This window comes from Caloenas nicobarica, chromosome 1 (assembly GCF_036013445.1).
Source record: "Caloenas nicobarica isolate bCalNic1 chromosome 1, bCalNic1.hap1, whole genome shotgun sequence".
NCBI lineage: Eukaryota > Metazoa > Chordata > Aves > Columbiformes > Columbidae > Caloenas > Caloenas nicobarica.
The window spans coordinates 53,609,163-53,629,172 of record NC_088245.1 but is presented as its reverse complement, the minus strand read 5'-3'; the positions used below and the strand labels follow the sequence as shown (position 1 = coordinate 53,629,172).

General features: G+C 38.5%; 2 protein-coding genes across 6 annotated transcripts in view; one reads left to right on the top strand and one right to left on the bottom strand.

Moving 5' to 3' along the window:
* ACSS3 (acyl-CoA synthetase short chain family member 3) overlaps window positions 1-5,808 on the top strand; it is an 86,635-nt gene extending 80,827 nt beyond the window's left edge. Inside the window, 5 exon segments of the mRNA XM_065658521.1 lie at window positions 5-86; window positions 1,145-1,267; window positions 4,598-4,697; window positions 4,778-4,953; window positions 5,232-5,808. Of these exon segments, the coding sequence (XP_065514593.1) occupies window positions 5-86; window positions 1,145-1,267; window positions 4,598-4,697; window positions 4,778-4,953; window positions 5,232-5,297 (547 nt within the window). The 3' untranslated portion in view covers window positions 5,298-5,808.
* A 6,557-nt stretch (window positions 5,809-12,365) lies between these two features.
* PPFIA2 (PTPRF interacting protein alpha 2) overlaps window positions 12,366-20,010 on the bottom strand; it is a 315,886-nt gene continuing 308,241 nt past the window's right edge. For all 5 annotated transcript variants that reach the window (XM_065626973.1, XM_065626972.1, XM_065626971.1 and 2 more), the window contains 6 exons: window positions 18,347-18,522; window positions 17,364-17,461; window positions 15,396-15,571; window positions 15,233-15,301; window positions 14,090-14,249; window positions 12,366-12,424 (listed from right to left, as the gene is read on the bottom strand). In XM_065626973.1, coding sequence (XP_065483045.1) covers window positions 12,366-12,424; window positions 14,090-14,249; window positions 15,233-15,301; window positions 15,396-15,571; window positions 17,364-17,461; window positions 18,347-18,522 — 738 coding nt within the window. The remainder of the gene's footprint in view (window positions 12,425-14,089; window positions 14,250-15,232; window positions 15,302-15,395; window positions 15,572-17,363; window positions 17,462-18,346; window positions 18,523-20,010) is intronic.

Here is a 20,010-nt window from a genome sequence, read left to right as displayed (position 1 = left end):
TAAGGTTGCCTTTGCCTCCTGGAGCATTATCAGGTCTTTGGGAAAATCAGGAAACATTCCAGAAGTTGTATTTCCAAAAATTCCCAGTAAGAATTACAAAATGAATTATATAAACTTTTGGTAATCCTGCAGAACTTAGTAACAGTAGATTGAAACTAGATAACATTAAAAATTATCATCTCTTATTTTAATGGAAGATCTTTGATATATGTGTTACAGAATTTAAAACATTTCAAGGTAAAAGTTTCTTCATAAACACTTTAAACGTTTGGGTACACTGTGGTGTATTTTTGGTTTTGTTGGTTTTCGTTGGTTGGTTGGTTTTTTGTTTGTATTGGTTTTGGTTTTGTTTGTTTTTCGTTGTTTTTTTTTTATTTTAGGATCTGAAACAGAAGTAAACCTCAAGGTTACGAACCTAAAAGTCAGCATTTGACCTAATAAAATATAACAGCATTGCAACCTTAGACTAGCATAGCTTTAAATACACTACTGCTGTTGACATGCAGTCATTTTAACTGTTATCAGTCCAATATACACACTTAACCACTGTGCATGTAGATAGATTGGAAGCTTCTTACTGAATTGTTTCCTTGTCAGATGAATTATACAAAGATTGGCTTCCTCCTTGCCTTATAGAAATATATAGACTGGTCCTATGTGCATGTCCAAAATGGAAGACTTTGTTCAATAAAAGTAAATGAGCAAAATAATCAGGCAAATTATTTTGTATGTGCTCTTGCATCATGCTGCTGCTGATGTCTGTTTGCATCCAGCAAGCAGGAATATCTTTGGGGGCAATTTGATGACTCTCATTTTATTGTAAAAATTCCAGTCTCCTTGTGTAGATTCAGGCAACATCCTTCTCCAGGCTGTCAGGGGTCAAAGAAAGCAGAGTAGGAAAATATCCAGGTTTATGTATTGTCTTCTGTTCTGTCTTAACAAAGACGACAAAACCTTTTCTGGAAACGGAGCCGCATGGTATATTATGACATAAGAATGGTGAAAAATATTAGAGAATTAAATCTGTCAGGCACTAAAAGTATATTTCATTTGAAACAATCACTTTTGTTTGTTGGTTTCATGGGAAATGGACAGATGTTCCTAGTACAAATTCTGAGTTTACTTTTGGTTGTATTGTATCTAGGGATATTATGATACTATGGATGCAGGTTATATGGATGAAGATGGCTATTTGTATGTCCTGTCTCGAGCTGATGATGTGATCAATGTTGCTGGACACAGAATTTCCGCAGGTGCGATTTAAGAGGTGAGCATTGCCTGACAGTAAAATAGAAGGGCAAAAGTTGAAAAATCTCACAAAATCTCTCATTTTCTATCTGCTTTTTATTGATTACATTTGCAGTGGTACTTTTATCAAAAACATTAATTGTTTCAGGTCCTTTCTATTAAGGTGCTTTCGAAGACCATAATAAACTTAGTCAACAATGAGCCGTTCGTACCATGGGATTGATAAAACAGACACGATTTGGTATTCGAAGGTGGAGTTAAGGGGCACCATGGTAGCATGGGAAGCATTCCTGTAAGCTCTGATAACATGTTTATTTGGGAATACATGAAGATAATGTAGGGTCAGTGTGCCAAGTAGTTTCACCAGCTACTGTAGTTTGGCAGGAGAAGAAACTTTTATTCTTAAAATACAGTTTTTAGTTCACGTAGGCTCACATTCAGTGCTTTTTCTTGATTTGAAGAGTTTCTTTTACAGTTTCCTGAGAGCTGTTTTGTCTCTTATTGTATGAGGAGTGCTAAATGAACAATGAAAATTTCTGTTAAAAAGAACCCCCGCTGTTGAATTGAAAGTCATTAATGTAATACCCATGCAACTCAAAAAGTTGAAAATAGTGCAGTTCATAATAGTATCTGAATTTCGTATCATTGTTCACTCACCTCTCTGGAACCGCTGTGATTGATTGCCAGCTACAAATTTCCCTGATGACATATCAATTGCTTATTCAGGGAGTACAGGAAAAGGTGTGCTGGGCATGTACAAGGCAAAACCACACATTTAAGAACTCTGAATTTAACTGTTCACTGAATCACAAACTAATCCATTAGTAATTTTTTGCTTTATAATGTCTATTAGTCTAGTGATTATTTTTTTTAAAGGCTAGAAAACTTTAAAGAGAATAGAAGACATTCTGATTACACAGAAGTGAACAAATTCAGACAAACATAGGGAATCCTTCGAGGTTGGGTCAGCCAGGGAGCTGAACCAGTCACTGCCTTGACTTGGATCTGTGAAGCCATGAAAGTGGCTTTCAGTCTGCTTAAACCTCTTTCCTTTTGAAGTCATTTTTTTTTTGCATTGCTCTACTGAAGTGCAGCAGGGAATCTCATCCCCACCCCTTACTGCTCCGCTGCTCAAGGGCTGGGCTGGGTGTTGTTTCTTCGCTTCAGGCTGAATCTGAAGCTGGTATAACAAATGATTAATTGAATCACCTCCTCAGCTGTATTACCTTTGTATCCATCATCCTGAGCTCAGTGTCTCTGTTTTTCTCCCTGCTAGTTAGGTTTTTCCCCTAGAAACAAAAAATGTTTCATCACTATGAAATTCTAGCAGCTTTTCTATTCACCTTTTGAACAAAGCTAAAAAGCAAGAGCATCGTTAATGCATGCACAGCAAATTGCTAGTTAAATGGGAAAGCATTAACAAGACCACAATTAGCTCTTCAGTAAGATCAGTAAATACAGAATTAGAGGTTCATTGAATTGCCATTCTAATTAAGTGACAGTCACCTTGTTGAGCAAGTATATTATCTACATTTACATTATAGCTGCATTACAAGTTTAACAAGTTTTTCCTTTGACTAAGAATTTAGTCTTAATTATGTTCCAAACAGTTTCTTTGTCTAAGGTGTCAATTAGTATCCCTGGGGCTCCATCTTTACTGCAGTGCAGGAGATGTTACTGTTTACCTTGCTGATCAGTGAATGTTGGCCATTGTGGTAACCTCAGCTTATGTCAATCCACCCATCTCTCTTGTCTGTGCATCTCTGGCGTCCCTGCTTGCCGTGTCCCTTTCTGAAAAAGCTCAAATCAAATCTTGCCTATCTGAGGCAACAGACATGAAACTTCTGGGATCATAGTTTGTGAAATGAGTGTAGCTTCTGTCCAACAAAGTGTGCCAGAAACACTTTGTGCAGATTTATTTTGCTAAAAACTACTTGATGTGTGTTGTAGTGACATGGCACAGAGGGACAGGTTTTGCCTCCTGTTTTGGCTACAAATCTTAAGGATGGTGAAATCTGCATTTAGGATGGGTTTTGGGAGACCCTTTGAATTGTTCCTTCCACCTTTGATTTCACAATCAAGTCACACAAGAGCCTCCCTTCTGTTAAATGGAACAGCAGTGATTCAGCTTTTCCTTCAGGTTTTTTTCTCCTGTCTTCTTCCTCTTGCTCGTGCCATTGTATGAGTAGCCAATGCAAGTGTGGCATTCCTACTTAAAACAAACAAACAAACAAAACCCAACCCCACCCAAACAACTCGTTATTCTTCCTTTCAATCATCCCACTGCCTTTGATTTTGACAGCACAGTCTGTTAAGATCTGTTATTGGCAAACATATAGTCCTTATATGCACAAATAAATTAATATGCACAGTCACATCATGTGATCTCTGTGTGGCCTTTGTGTAGGATCCCGTTAGGTCCTCTTTGTGGCTGAGTACAGAGCATATGTTGAAAGCACTGTTGACAGCAAGATGCCCCAAGTGACATTGATATATACATGAAAAGAGCCCCTTGCTTTGGAAGTGGATTCACAACTGCTGGTATCGTAAGTCCAACTTTGTCTCAGACTTAGTGACGCACTTCTCAGTATGTACTGAGACATCTTGGTGACATTTTTCCAGGAAGGGAGAACCCCAGCTGGCTAATTAGAAAGAAAAGAGAATCTCTCACTTTTTCCCTAAAAGAGAATTTGAGATATTAGTGCTACTGTCCATCACTTGTATAATTGTGTAAACGTGTAGTAGGAAGGAGAGGACTCTGGTTTAATTGCTGTTTTTGTCTAAGGAGGCTGAGACCTAGTGTTTCCAAGAAAGTGAGCTGAACTAGGCTGGCTGCAAGCTGAGGTTGCGCCTGTGTTTGGCTTTGGTTGAAACTATGCCTTTGTGCAACAAAGAATGAAAGAGTCAGAGAGAAAAAATCAATATGACTTTATAGCCCTGTAGTAGGAGTGCTTCTGTGGTTTTGGTCCTTACTCCACACACTTAACTCTGTGTTATTCATGTTAGACTAATGTTATTTGTTCTAGCAAAGATCTCACTAACAAAACCAAAGATGTGATACTCTCCCAAAGCTGTAAGGAAATCAGCTTTGCTTTGTTCTGCATTTGTATCTTGTGCTGCCATAGTTTTCATTTCTTACATTTGTTTGAAAACTACATGTAAGCGTGTATGAAAGTATACATATATGTGCATTTGCAGCATGTGTAATTGGAATCCTGAGGTATACTGACTAAATACTTTTTGCTATCAAAACGTAAGAAAGAAGTCTGTTTCTTATGTCCATGCCTATGGAATTTTTCACTGAAATGTTCAGTTATTATTGTGCTTAGGTTTTTTTTCTGTCTTTCAGTGTGTTCTCTTCCATCACGCTGTGGCAGACTGTGCTGTTGTGGGCCAGGAGGATGCTTTAAAAGGACACGTTCCCTTTGCCCTGTGTGTACTGAGAGAAGGTGAGAGCTCGATGCTACTGATGTTACTGAGACTTGCAAAACTCCCAGAAAAAGGTAAAGGATATGAACTTCTTCACTAGGTATAAAGACAGAAGAGGATAAGATTTTGGAAGAAATTGTTGAGCGAGTTCGAACTACCATTGGTCCAGTAGCAGCTTTCCAGAAGGGGGTGTTTGTGAAACAGCTACCAAAAACACGCTCTGGCAAGATACCACGTTCGGCTCTTTCTGCACTCGTCAGTGGAAAGCCATACAAGGTAAGTTGGAGATCTGTGCTTTAATGAATTAGGCACATGTGCACATCCAAAGACACAACATCATGGTTTCAGTTCTCTAGACCATTCCGCAACTGGTCCATGACATCAGGTAGTACATTATACTGTGTCTTACTTTCATGTTGCAGACCTTTCCAGATACCTTTTTTCTTGATTGCTTTTGAAGGCTGGGTTTAGAACATTTTCTCTATTAAATTCTATCTTACTGTTGAAAAACAGCAATCTACTATCACACGCTTATGTATATTCTTCCTTTTCAGATAACACCAACCATTGAAGATGCTAGCGTGTTTAAACACATTGAAGAAGTGCTAAAGAAAAATTAAATAATAGGTTGATAACAAACATGTCAGTTACTGAAGAACAGAAAGAGACTTTCTGTTAGAAAATACCACATTTTAAAAACTAGTAATGATTTGGGACTAAATTTTTTTTACTTCAGAAATGTTAACTGTGTTCTTTGCCATATTGTCACAGCCAAGGAAGCATACTAAAAACTCCCATGTTGTCATTATATGCTGGATACGGAGATTACTAAGAATTGCAAGTAGAATTCATACATTTCTATAGCCTTAAAGGGAAGGAGTCACTGGATTATCTCATATGATGTCACGTAACCTTACTTTTCAGTCCATTATTGTATAATATGACCAGTAACTTGAGTTTGGCTGAAACAGCTTACAAAAGGTAAGTCATGAACTAAAGGCAGCAATAAATAGGAATTCTAATGTGAAAATTATTGCAGACATAAATTGTCCTCACTTGTAAATTATGAGCCTTTATGTCTTTTACATTTTTATACATTTTAGGATTTTTAAATTCATTTTCTCGATTTCACTGTGGGTTTTTTTTTCCTAAGTCTTTCTGCTATAAATTGGATTCCTCTAATTTTTTTACTCAATAACTTTCTGAAATGTCTTTTTCATAGAATGATAGATGATTTCTGACTTTAAAATCTCTGAAAATCTTTATTTGTCCATAGCAGTATTCAATAAAAACCACATATTTTAAATAAAGGCAGGCATTTGCTCTTTGCCTTTTTTTGGTAATTTTGTTCCTGTGGTTTGTATCATTGATGATAAGGATAACCAGGATGTGCTTTTGCTGACATAATTAGACATTTCAGGCTCGTTGTGATATATATAACCAAGGAATTTAGCAAATGCAGATACCAGGCAGCCAATTCTTGGCTTTTTAGGCCATTTCAAAATACTTACGTTGTTCTCAACAAACCAGGAGATGGAGGTTACACACTCCAAATGCATTACTTCTCAAGCTGCAGGGTTTTAACTGAAAAATAAATGTATAAATCCTCTCAAAAATACGCATTCACAGAGAAGTTTAAAAGCAGAGAAGTTACTCAAACTCAGCAATGCTTTCCAGAGGAAGAAACAGTAAGCAATACACAAATTCAGGTGATGTTGGTATAAAAGAGAGGTTCTGTACTTTGGCTAAGCTTAGGTGGAAGTCTAGACATATTTTGCTGTGGCAGTGAGTCCTCAAGAGTCCAGAAACACTGTTATCTCCTACTGGGTAGAGGTAAGGATGATAGCACTGTGAAGTGATGAAGTAAACCAGCAGACTGATGTAGGAACTAAAAGGTGATAAACACGTGTAATTAACATGAGCCATTACTCCCATGTTGCCTTGTGCCTGTGACTTTTCATAAGAGTCAATGAGCTCTACCAGTGCCATAGGAAAAAAAAGTCCATGTGTTGTTTTTAACAAGGGACTGTGGGCAGCTGAGTCAACTGTGATGAAACAGGTCCTACCGTCTTATAATGAAACAGCGTAGTTTCAGTCTGTGCTGTACTTCGTTTTTGCCAAATAATTGCACAGTAAGGTAGCCACCCTGCTCAGTTATTTGATTTAGTTGAAAATCACAATCTGAACAGGGATTAAAAGCATTTAAAGACTGAGTAAAGGCTGATGGTGCTGTCTGGTAGATATGGTAAGGGTACAGGCAAGTGATTTATATGTGGGAGTAATTTTGCTCCTCAGAGATGTCCTGATAACTTTCTTGAAATACTTCTTACATAACTTGCAGTTAGTTGAAGATGTTATTTCCTTCAGGATGGATTATTCAAATACCAAGGCTTTAATAGGAGGCTCATGCCAGATCATGGAGTGCCTTGCAGAGACTGCTGAGTATTTTTCAATTTCATGATGCTGCACCTTGGCAACCTATGCTGAACAGCTACAGGGCAAGAGAGACATCATGAAAGTTGTCACCGATGGGGTTTTTTTAAATCGGTGAGAAACTACGAGGGTCTTATCACAGAGAAAATGTGTCACATTCATGAGGTGCATGGCCATTACTTTTTTATACAATGCAAGCTGAGATGTTGCGTATATTCAGTGTAGTTATCCCAGCTGCAGTCATCTCATTGTAATTGCAGAAGCAGGGGAAGGGAACCAATTAGTGAGAGCACGGGTCCTCTAATAATAGGATGTAGGAGAGGAGGATTAATTTCCTAGATCTCGTATAGTTTTCCTAATGACACCTCATGTTCCTACACCAGTGTCCCCATTCATAAGGTAAGGTAACCTGTTTTCTAGTTTGAGCTCTTTTTTTAAGGAAGAAAGGATTAATATCAGACTTAAAAAAAAAGTAATGGACATTTCGGCACTTACCTTTCTGAGGGGCTATTTGCTCATATTAATAGACAAGAAACAATTATCTATCATCTGAACTGTTTGTGAAGAGCTTGAATAGTTAGCAGTCTTAAAGTGTCTCCATGACAAAAATGTTTGTAATAACTTATTTGTGTTTTCTGACGAAGCCTGAGCTGCTTTTTTTAAAATTTTTTCTTTCTCTGTTCCCCCCTCTTTTGGTGAGAATCCTTCAAAATCAAGACTGGGATAAAAGGGAGGGGGCAGAGTGGTCAAATGCAGTCACCCCACTACCACCGTGGTAATGTGGCTGATTCCAGAAATGGCAAATGTCTTATTCATCAGCATTCAGACAAAGCAAGCGACCTTACTGCAGCAGTACGCTAGGGAAAAACAGTTGTTTGATGGGCATTGCTTTTGTTTTCTAGAGGAGCCTTTTGCTGAGGCACGCTGAGTGCAGAATGCTTTGTCTGCAGCTTCAGCCTGGAGTTGTGCACGGCTCAGGGGCTGCCCAGCAAGCCGGTTACACCATCAAAGCAGAAAGAGACTTTTAGAGACGTTGAACAAGTGATAGGAGCACACCCATCAGCAAGTCCAGTGCTCCCTCTCGTGGCAGATTCTGACCCGTTAATCCATTGTAACTCACCCGTCAGTGGCAAAATGCGCTTGTGCTTCGCTATGAGAAGTATCTGGCATCCAAAATATTTTAATGCTACTACGTACCCAGCTTAATAGACTTATAAACACAAATAGCACTGAATTCTCTTTTTTTATTGACATTGGGGGAGAAAAAATCTTTCACCATCTGATTGACTGAAGTTTGCCAAATGAAAATAGACAAAACAAATGTTTATGTACGTGCAAACATTGCAGATCAAACTGCTAAAAGAAATAACTAAAAGACAGGTCTTGAGCTAAGATCAAGCAGCAGAAAAATAGCAAATAGGTAAATGACTATTAAGTAGGTCTTACTTTGAAACTTCCCATTTAAACAAAGAATAAACAACAATAACACCACCAAATAAAGCCACAGCAGATAATAGTTGCTCTTCTAAACTTTTATACACTATATATTAATCACTCTGTCTTTCAGTTATTTCCTCTGATAAAACTGACTTCGGTGAAGTCTCAGCAAGGCCGTCTTGGCTAAAAGCATAACGTTAGACAGGAGCCTGTCTAATGCCCTGTTATAATGAAGAAATGGTGGGGTTTGGCTCTCTTTCTCTCTCTCTCTTTCTCTCTCTCTTTCTCTCTCTCTTTCTCTCTCTCTTTCTCTCTCTCTCTCTCTCTCTCTCTCTCTCTCTCTCTTCTCTCTCTCTCTCTTTCTCTCTCTCTTTCTCTCTCTCTTTCTCTCTCTCTTTCTCTCTCTCTTTCTCTCTCTCTTTCTCTCTCTCTTTCTCTCTCTCTTTCTCTCTCTCTTTCTCTCTCTCTTTCTCTCTCTCTTTCTCTCTCTCTTTCTCTCTCTCTTTCTCTCTCTCTTTCTCTCTCTCTTTCTCTCTCTCTTTCTCTCTCTCTTTCTCTCTCTCTTTCTTTTCGTTTTCTTTGTTGAAACAAGAAACTGATTCTATGCAAATATTGGATTTAATTTTCCAATGCTGGCTGGTGTCTGAAGATCCTGGAATGAAAAGGTGGCTCTTGGTAAAGCAAGATTCTTCTTGGTCCGCAGGTAACAGAGAAGAAATTTTTGGTGGTGTGTTGTTTTGTTTTGTTTTTTTTTAATAAATAATGTTTTATTAAATTGCCTTTTTTTTTAAAAAAAAAAAGTTCTTCTGGGTTTATTTGTTAGTTTTTTAAGAAGTGAACCATCATGGAGCTTCTCTACAGATATCTGACATTTCCATTTTGTCTTTAGAGGTCCATTTTGGCTCCGGTTCCAGGTTATGTCATTCTATTATACATCATCAGAGGCAGGTGTTCAGCTTTAAATAGACAGATTTTTCTCAGTAGGAACATGTTGAAGCTTCTAACTCTGCTAAACATATTCATTTGACTGTTACAATCCAAAAACTGTAAAAATGGTGGAATGGAAAGATACAAACAGTATTATTGACACTCTATTGTCAAATGTTTGCACTGAGACCCCATGTACCATAGATTTTATTTTTTAAAAAATCATATTTATATCCATTTACATAAGACTTACACATTTTAAAAGAAATACATACACAGTAAATACGTAAATGTCTAGTATTTTACAATAAAACAGATGGAACAATGTAAAAATGAGTGGCTTCATTTGAAAAAAAGCTTTGGATGTGCACTACTGCCAAATTTCTGATGACAGAGATGCTGAGAGGAAAGGGGGAGGTTGTTTTGTTTTGTTTGTTGTAGCAATTAGCTATTTTTTAGTTCTTGTTTTAAACTAACCAGTACATGAAAGGGACATCATATCTGTTTGTCTGATAAACCTTATGTGTTCTCTTCCCTATTACCCTGTTCTTGCAGAGAGTTTTAATGCTCTTTTTCCTAAGTAGTGGTAGTGCACTTCAGGTGAAGTAGAAAGAGATGACATCTAAGGGAAAAAATAAACAAACATTAATTAGTGAGATTCTTTGATTCTAATTTTGTCTAGGTTGTAATGACACCAAAAAATATCATAGCACTAAGTAAGCTATTGCATGTTTTACTAAAACATGGGGTTTGAGTATCTGAGGGTGACGTGCATTTGTTGTTTAATTTTAGATCTGCAACATAAATCTATCAATAATATATTTTAATATTTTACTAATGTATACTGATTTTTGCCCTAGATCAAAACAGACTCCTGCTTATGTTCATTTTACAGTTGTTTTCTAACTCTTGATTCAGCACCAGGGTTTAATTTCCTGCATCTGGAGACTTTGGCCTGTTTGGCACAAGGCCGGACACATATTTTAAGTGTATAGACCTTGCTGATGTACTCTGTGATTCGACTTGTTCGCTGCAGCATTTACCTTTTTCATCCTGACGATTTCTTTGCTATGGACCAGCTGTTTCCAGACTATCATTCACATCTTTTTGGAACCCTTCTTCTCCATCTGTCTTTACAAATCCTCTTTGAAACCCTTCACTGATAAAGTACATCGTTGATTCTGCCAAATCCCCTTCGACATTTCATTAGAAGAAAAGTGAAACTGGTATGTTCTATTGCCCCAGCCAGTGGCAATGAAACTGTCCTGGCTGAGCCTCTGACTTGGCGGTGACAAGTGTTTCACAAGAGAAGAGTGTTGGGAAAGCTCAGTGTGAGTGCTAAATCCTGTGTAGCGGCTTTGCAGATGCCCAGCTGGGCAACATACAGACAGCACAGCAGAAAGCTTGACCTGTCCTCTGTGCTCTGTGGTAAACTTCTTTGCAAGATTAAATGGTGAGACACCAGCCAGCTTAAAACATTCTTAAATTTCCGATCTGGAGAGCGCACTCAAACTGGGCTGTGCAGAGTATGCTCATGTAATCGCTGTGAGAATGTCAGTTCCTGGTTCCTGGCAGCTTATCATGGTGTTCAAAAAAATACCTGAGACGCAACTTGAAAGCATATTAATTGAACCCAGCTGTTGTGAAGAAACACTGTAAGACACTGTAAGGTTGTACCTAGTTGGTATTCTTGGCAGAAAGTATTTTGAAATGCGAAGCTTTGACGTTCTCTGTAAGAAAGGTGAGCAGCAGAGTGCAAGAATCTGCAGCCTGCTGTGATCACAGGCCATCTCACTTGTTACATGTGCAGCCTGCTTGCAGCTCTTCTCAGTCTGCTCTTCAGATGCATATTCCCCTTATTAAAAAAAATTATCTTCTCTTGCTGTTGTGTGAGAGCTCACCCAGCTATCCATCCCCTCTGCTGCTCAGTTAGAGTCTGTTCCTGATTCTGTGCATTCAGATAGTTTAATCAGCAGAGTAACACAACTACTGATGTATTCCAGTCTTAGGAATCTAAAAATAAAAGGACTTTCTTGCAGAGCCTGGCATGTCTTGCCTACAATGTGTAACAGCTACTGAGGCGTGTTTAGTGGCTGGTGAGGTTTTGGTGCTACGCAAATACGCTCTCTAGCTCCCCTACAGTCCCCCAAGTAACTAAATGGAAAAGATAACTGTTTTACTGAGAAAATATTAGCATGAAATGGTGCCATATTAATGAAAGCGCTTATGTTATTGTTTTTTGCAAACCTTGTGACGTAGCAGAAAATGGTCTATTTCTGCAGAACTCTGGAAAAGTGAATCTGTGAGATTCATAGCATTACTCTACAGATAAGTGGTGAGAAATGCAACATGAATTCCAGTACCAGATTTAATCCAAAGTTGCATCCAGCTCAGAATCTCATTTCTTTGCCACTGGTCCATTCTGAATGACTTGAGAAGTGCAAGAATCTCTGTAATAGAGAACTGTGGAAGACTCCTGCTCCTGCCAGAACTACTTCAAGTTTCATAAAGTAAATTCACACCCTGTGCTTACTGCTGTCTCCCGAATTCCAGCTTTGAGAGCATACAAAATGTTACAGTTGGTGAGCTATCATCTGAACAGAGTTGACTGAAAACCTTTGCCTTATCTGCTGAAGTGGTCTCAGCAGAAAGAACCTGCTGTTTGAGACATGGAAAAGAATAGCGTAGCATCTCCTGGCCTGAGGTCAAGACTGTTGTCATGATGAAATGACCACCCTAGTGAGTCTGAGTTAGGTTCTGTGCTCCATGCTGGCTCTTGCTAGAATAATGCCAAGGAATACTGGGTGTAGCAAACAGTTATAAAGAGCTTTTGTGATGGTCCCTTATGAATACTCACAACAATTCAGTGCTGGCTTCTTTGCTAGGCCTTGTCAGCATGAGTATGTGCGAACTGTTGAGCTGTCTAACCTCTGCAGTCGTGATGAAGCAACTGCAAATTGCAAAAAACAAAAACAAAACAAAACAAAACCAGAACCTCTTTAGAATCATAAAGAAAATAAATCAGTCTGTTTCTCACTGGAAGGAAGTCTATTAAATTGCTCTGTGGCTTCTATGACATGATCTGGGTACGGTCTAGTTCAGGACTTAAGAGTTTCTTCATGTCTGATGTACTGTTGAAATCTATCTTACATGGACAGTTTAAAACTCAGTTTTGTCTTTATTTTGTTGGAACTCCTAATACTGTATATATCACGCTGTTTAAATACTATACTGTTCTTAGCCCTGGAAGACAGGAAGCCAAATCCTGGATGAAGATACCTTTAAGTCTACCTTTAAATCTACCAAGTTCAGTACCCAGACCAATAATAAACTGCCTGGAAGACCTCAAGAGTAAATCACTACATTTTCCTTGTGTCTTAGGTTCCCTGTCTGTAAAATAGGAATAATATCTTCTACATCATAGCATGGCTAGAAGATGAAATCCATGAATGTTTGTAACGTTCTTGGCTGGTACAGTAATATGGGCAGTGGAAATGCCTGGGGAGCTACTACCTTTATTTCTACATGGAATTGGCCTTGGAATGGATTCTTGTCTTACAGCTCCATCATTGACAGAAAGCGTAGGATTAAAAGCAAAGCGTGCACATGAGCAGTGGAGTCAATGGAATTCAGTGATGCAATCAGTAAATTATTCCATCTGTAACTGCAACTATAAAGTACTGTTTTTAAAGGCGAGAAACTTTAATGGAATTTAGATGGCTTAATGGAATTTACATGGCAATATTGTCATACCAAGTTCATTCAAGAGTTACAGGATGTAATCACTACAAACAGTGTATTAAATTACTTTGAGATAAGTCTATTCATAGACCTAAATTCTCTCATGAGGAAATAAACAGCAGTATTTGAAATGGACCAGTCTTTGTACTGGTACTTCTCAGAACTTCAAGCAGGTATACTTGGCTTTATCATCTGTATACCTGAAGGAATAGCTGGAATAGGATTTGTCCCTTTTCTCCCTGCCCTCCTACGGTGATTTTAAAATTTTACTTATTTTCTAATTATGATCTTCTTGTTACTTTTTCAATCATTGCTGAGTTAGTGCATCTTTTGGAAACTAAAAGACTTCCTGAGAAGATTAAGACTGGTATACAGTAACTCAATTAGTACCTGAAGTTCAGTATCTCCTAACTATACTACCCATCTGATTTTTATTAACAGTTAGCAACTTGAGTTATTTGATGATCAAGGCCAAGCTAGCTAGTTTGAAAGTCAAATAGGAAAATAAAGGAGATAGCCCTTTTAAAGTTTGTTCTCTAAAATACACTTCACCTGCTAGAGAGGTTAACGAGCTGAAAAATTTGCTTAGATATTATATGCAATCTTAGATGAAAGTCAGTAAAATAATTCCTAGCTGCTCCCCGCCCCCTGCCTTTTTTTAGCATAAACACTGACAGTCTGGAGAAAACCTGAAAAAAATAGTATGCCAAGTCAGTGCTTTTCCATTCCATAATTCAACTCTCCCAGACTCCGCTCATCTTAGTTACGTGAACACGGCCATTCTGGTGCAAGACAGACATGCGCTACAGGTCAGTTTAGCACGCTAGAATGAGCCGCCTGCTTTTCAAGGGTAAGTGCAGAAAGGACTGCGTACCGTCAGTTGCCACCTTCCGCGACTGCCCCGACGTCGTGGTTAACCTGAACCCGGCCGGCAGCGTTTCCGAGGAGCCCGGCATCATGCTGATCCCGTGAACCTCGCGCGGGGGGAACTGTCGTCGCCATGAGGGGCCACGTCTGAAGTTCTTGTCGTCGCTCTGTCAAGACACAGGGTCGTATTTGATTAAGCAAATTGAAGGTTTTTGATCAGTTTGTCCTGCTGTCCGCTGCCTCTCCCACTGTCAAATGTATTCCACAACAACTACCCTGCCCTGTTGCGCTGCACCTAGTAACTGCAATGCGTTAGAGACACTCTTGTAAATGCTTTAGAAATATTAAATTCTGGGGTGGAAAATCCTTCTTAAATCTCTGGTTTGATATAGTAGAGGGTTTTAGTATCAGCTAAAGTAGAACTTTCTTAAAAGATAGATCTCTTCCAAAGACAGTGACAGAAAGTGCAGTGTTTCGTTACTGCATTAGGAGGCTTACATAAAGTGCTAATAAAGAATTAAACACTTGTGCATGCACAGAATTCATAAGCATCTCACATTTTCAGCAAGTCCTTAAAAGTTTTATTCCTCCTCACATGCAGAAGTCCAAGACTTGACTATTTTTGCACTGGACTTTTACCTTAAGATGAATATTTTTCATAGGTGGATTTGAGATTCCCCATCCTACATAACTGCCCCAAATCTCAATCTATTACATATTAACTTTGAAGAACAACAGAAAAACCCTCACAAACCAACAAAACCCAACCCAACCCACCAACCCCAAACATCACCAAAAAGCCACTTCTCTTCTTTATTTTTAAAGAAAGGGTGTAAGTGTCCTAAAGAATAGATTGCACATGCATCTGCTGCCACGTGCTCTGGCCAGGGGTTCCTCTCCTTTCTGAATGTTTCCTCTGTGGAAAATGTTCATCTTAGTGTAAGAGTGCAGTGCCACATTTAGCATCCAAAATGATGTGAATATGTAGCCATACTGAGGTTACTTTAAAAACCTTGACAGGCATCTCCTAATTTTTTTTTTTATAGCTGTAACTGACTCTTTTTCACAATGTGTCAATTAACGTCTTCATGCATTCAAATTTTATATTCTACCATGATATTTTATAAATACTAAAAATAAAATTGATTACTTCCTCAAGTCGTCTTTCAGTTCCTAGTGCTAATAGGTTGTTGTATTCTCTCTCAAGGATCTGCCGTGCCTAGAGATACCAAAGTAAAAAATTAAAACAGTTGAAGATGAATAAAAGGCAATAATGGGTACAGATTAACCAGAAGTAGCATGAGCAAACTTGCCTGGGTGTTCTGTGTTGGAATCTGTAATAATAAAGCTAAACTGCTGTAATCAAAGTTTTCATCCAGTGCTATCAGTGAACCATGTACACCACTTTCTAGAATATTGTTTGCATATTCTCGGAGGCCAATAGCTTGTATCCAGCGTATGACTCGATCGTTGCTCCACACCAGCACATCTGTAAGGACACAACAGAGGTTCAGTCTCCTGGTAGCCGAAAGCTTCCAAACTGTACAGGTGCATGCACTGTGGATGTCATCCTGCTTTATTTCTTACACAAGGAATGCCAGCAAACTACTCATATAGCTTTCATACCTCCTATTCAAAACCCAGGGTGTGGGAGCAACTGTGTGATTTTTATCTGCCTTCAAGATACGTGTTTTTTGTAAACTATTTTTCCAAAGGAGAAAGGTGCTTCCAGAGGGCATCTCCAGAATGCAGTTCCTCCCACCTACTATAGATACTCTTTTCAATTCTTAGGCAAGATTTTACAGTTTAACAGTGCAAGGGAACAGGAGAAATATCCATTCCTCAAGGCTTCACTCGGGAGTTTTGTATTAAACATTCTGAGAGTCAGGTCAGCACCTACCATTGAATAAGATGCCATAAAGCAAACGATGAGTTCATCATTTTAGAGACTAAAACTATTTTTAGTTCAGAAAGCTGCTTGAGCTGTTAAGGTCCATGCCAATTATAAAGCTAAGGCAACAAAATGAGCTAGGAAACCATTTTTGAGGATTTAGCCGTTACAAAAAAAAAGTATCCTACCCTGCCTGTAAGATTAAAAGGAAGTTGCTTATAGTGAGTTTTGTGTTACTATGCGATCAGGCTTTTTCCTGAATCTTTAGAAATCCAGCTACTGTAGCTGTTCAGGAGCAGAAATTCTCCATCGCCTGACCAAGAGCATCCCAGACTTTGGGGTCAGGATCGGCTGACACTCGGCGTGGCAGCCGGAGATCATTGAGACCAAATCCCACCCCGGACCCTGTCTAGCTGACTGATGCATGACAGGGTGAAGGAGACGATGGGTTATTACCATGGTCCTAGCGGTGAGTAGCATTGAAGCAACCCCAGAATTTAAGAGCAACACCCAATTCCCCCACATCAGTCTCCAGCTAGGCCCGCTCAGGCTGACACTGATGCCTCCACATCAAAGTCTTTGCATCAGTGCAATGCCATCATCTGCCTTGAGCAACTGCACACTTCTCTGCAGCCATCCCCCCCTTCTGATTCCCTGTTTTTCTTTTTCCAGCTCTTCCAGTCAGCATGGTGCTTGAATCACATTCTGCGATTCTGTGAAAAGTGTTAACTGCTGTATTCACTAGACCTGGAAATGCTTAAGGAAATCAAAGGATTCACCTCTGATAAGGGTGAAAAAAACAACCCTAATTGTTACGTATAAAAGGAACCACGCAGTGGGCCTGCAACTACTCTAGAGAGCTTTACAGAGAAAAATACTTTAAAATCAGCTGTTAAATCTTCTAATAAGGCCAGTTCTGTTAGGAACTATTCTTATATACCAACCAACTGCCTCAGTGGCCACCCCTCTAAGCAACGTTTTCTATGATACACATGTTGAAGAAAGAAATCAAAGGCAAAGGTTTTCAAAGGCAGGAGTGCAGTGTCAGGGTCCTGAGTGCTCTGATTTCCCCGTGTTGCCCCCAGCAGGTCCCACTGAGCTGCTGGGTATTTGGCCTTCTGCTTCTGAGGCTGAAAGAGGCTAGGGTAAGGTATGCCCCCAAAATCCAATTAAGAAAAAGGTACGTATCAAAACACCATTTGGAATTGCAGCCCCAATTTAGCAAAGTACTTAACTGTGCCTAGTTCAAGGAAATAATTTGTGTGCTGAAGACAGATGGATTTATATTAGTTTTACTTAAAGCACATGCCTAAATGCTTTGCTAAAATGGCATGACAAGGGGTTAATAGTTTCAAGCTTCAAAAGAAGAAACATTTCCAGGAACTATCACCTTTTATTTCATGCTGACTCATTTCTCTTCGCTTTTCCAGTTCTTTTCTATCATAATTCAACCTCTTTAAACACATGATTCCATATTGCAAGCTTGTTCTGTCGTTTAAAGAGAAACATTTACAGAGTTAATAAAGATACTTCTGAAGATGGGAACATACGTAGGATCTATTTCCTGCATTTCACATGAGGTGTTTCATGATGCCCATGTAGGAAATCTTGAGGACAGAGGGGAGAGCAAAACCTTTAAAAAACTCCACAGATTTCTATGTTCTAGCGTAAGAAACCCAAACCATTAAAAATCGTATTCAGAAAAGGTCAGCCTTTGTGAGCCGGGAAATGTTTTATCAAATCAGGCCTCAAAAAAATGACAAATCAGACAGTACATTAAATTTTAAAAAAACACTTCTTGTCACATAAACATCATTCTCTCTAAAGTCTAAATGCTTTTATTTCCATATTTCCAATTTAGCTTCTTGGCTATATCCCTAGAAAACCTGAGTAACTGTCAACTTGCTTGTACGGTTAACAGCTTTTATGTGCTACACACAATACCTTTTCATTATCAAGAGATTTCAGGGCTTCAAATCGTATTACACCATTTTCTGATACTTTAAACCACTTAATAAACTATTATTGTTTCTGTACTGTCAAACCACTTAATAAACTATTATTGTTTCTGTACTGTCAAACCACTTAATAAACTATTATTGTTTCTGTACTGTCAAGGCTTTATGTATATCTTGATGGTTCCCTGCTCGTTATGAAAATTACCAATACCTTAGTTTTGAGAGACATAGCTGCAATGTGGTTGCTATTACTAAAGGAGTCTCTCAGTACAGATTTCTGACACTCAGCACTCACTTTTCTGTGTGGTTTTCCACACCAGAACAACAGAAAGGAAGTGTTTTGATGCTGTGCAGCACTGAGCTCTATGTCAGACACTTAAACATCTTTACAGGTGTAGTTTTTATGCCAACTTACCGATGAAAGCTATCCACCATTTTTAAGTGCACACGCAGATCTTTCTTTGTCAGGTGGTCTAACATCCTCGCATCTACCAGGCATTCCATAAAATAACTTCGGTACTGAGGTAAACCCAGACTGGGGAGCCATTCGTTACCTATCCATTCGTGGTTCATGTCACCATAAGCCAGGGTCTACAGGAAAAAAAAAGAAAAAAAAAAATAAGAGAGAGGGGGAATGAATTCTTGAGTTTGCTCGAGGTTGCACCACAGACTGAAGACAGGTCATATATCTGCTATGCTTATTTCTTTTACATCATTTTGACATTGGAGGTTGAAGCCACTGTGAGGTATTTCTTATTGACAGCAGTTTTGCGTGTTGCGTTTTGTTTTCTATCCTTGTAAATTTTAAGCATTTTTCTTTGTCATAAGAAATCATAGTTTCAATTTTGAGTTTTAAATGCAAGCAAACTTATTACACAATCAAAATGTGTTTGTTTCATAATCTCACTTGCTTTCAGTTGACCTTCTAGAACATTTATGCAACACAAATCCTACACTGGATTGGGTAATACAAACAGGGCTCCAAGGAATCAACTGAAGTTCGTGTCGCTGTTTAGGGGGGGCGGGTAGGAATTCCTAAATAGAATCTAATTACACGTCACAGTTATACACCTGTAGTCCTTTCAAGCCTAGAAGTTAATTTCAGTTGTTTGTCAGCCAAACTTATGTTCACCATCAGTCAGAACGGGTGACCAAATGCTTTCTATTAAGGAGATATTTTCAGCTGTGAACAGCTTAAACCTAAGTGCATCATATGTGGAGCTCAATAAATTAATTCTTTAAGATGGGAGAAAATCAGATACCTCCTAAAAGCTGGCATTCAGGCATTAAGCTACTTCATTGTTCAGCTAAAATTTCAACAGGGTGAGGAAGAAAGTATACAAAAAAAAACCCCACATGCATGTTGAGCATTTTTGTATTAGTTGCACAAGTAAGATGCCAAATAAATAGACTTTATATCTCACTATTGTAAATTATTTTGGTACTACTGAAACTTAACAGAAAAGAGAACTCATAAATTGCAAGATTAACACCTTCTCAATAGGATCATGCTCAGCTTTAAGCACCGTTTCCAGGCCTAGCTTTTCCGTTTTGTTTTTTACCATCTTCTCCTGCCATCATAGGGAAAAGGGTAACAGCGCAAGCTGGCTATATTTTCTACAGGGGGAAATATAGTCCCCTCATCTCCTATTCTTGTGAGATTTTGAAGAGAAAAGGAGTGCCATGAGTAAAGACAGTAAGACTGTGTAAAAGTGTGCATATATTAGAGAGAAAGAAGTTGAAAAATATAAGTAATTGATAGTCTAACTAAAGTGAAAAAAATTGTTCCCAATTATACAAGACTATTTCTAGAGTGATACTTGGGTGTGATTTATACAATTGTTCTAAAAAAAAATCTGGTATAATTTTAGAAATGTTAGATCTCCAATTCTTAGCATATTCTCAAAAATGACATAAACACTTTTTCTAAGTTTAGCTGGGAGGTAGAAGATGTCTTTGGAATGTAGCCATTTCTTTTAAGAAAAATATTTACGGCATATGTACCTCTCTGTGCTTGACCTAGCAAACCCATCCAGAGGATATTTTCTTTGTATTAGAAGGACTCTAAAATGTTTAAAT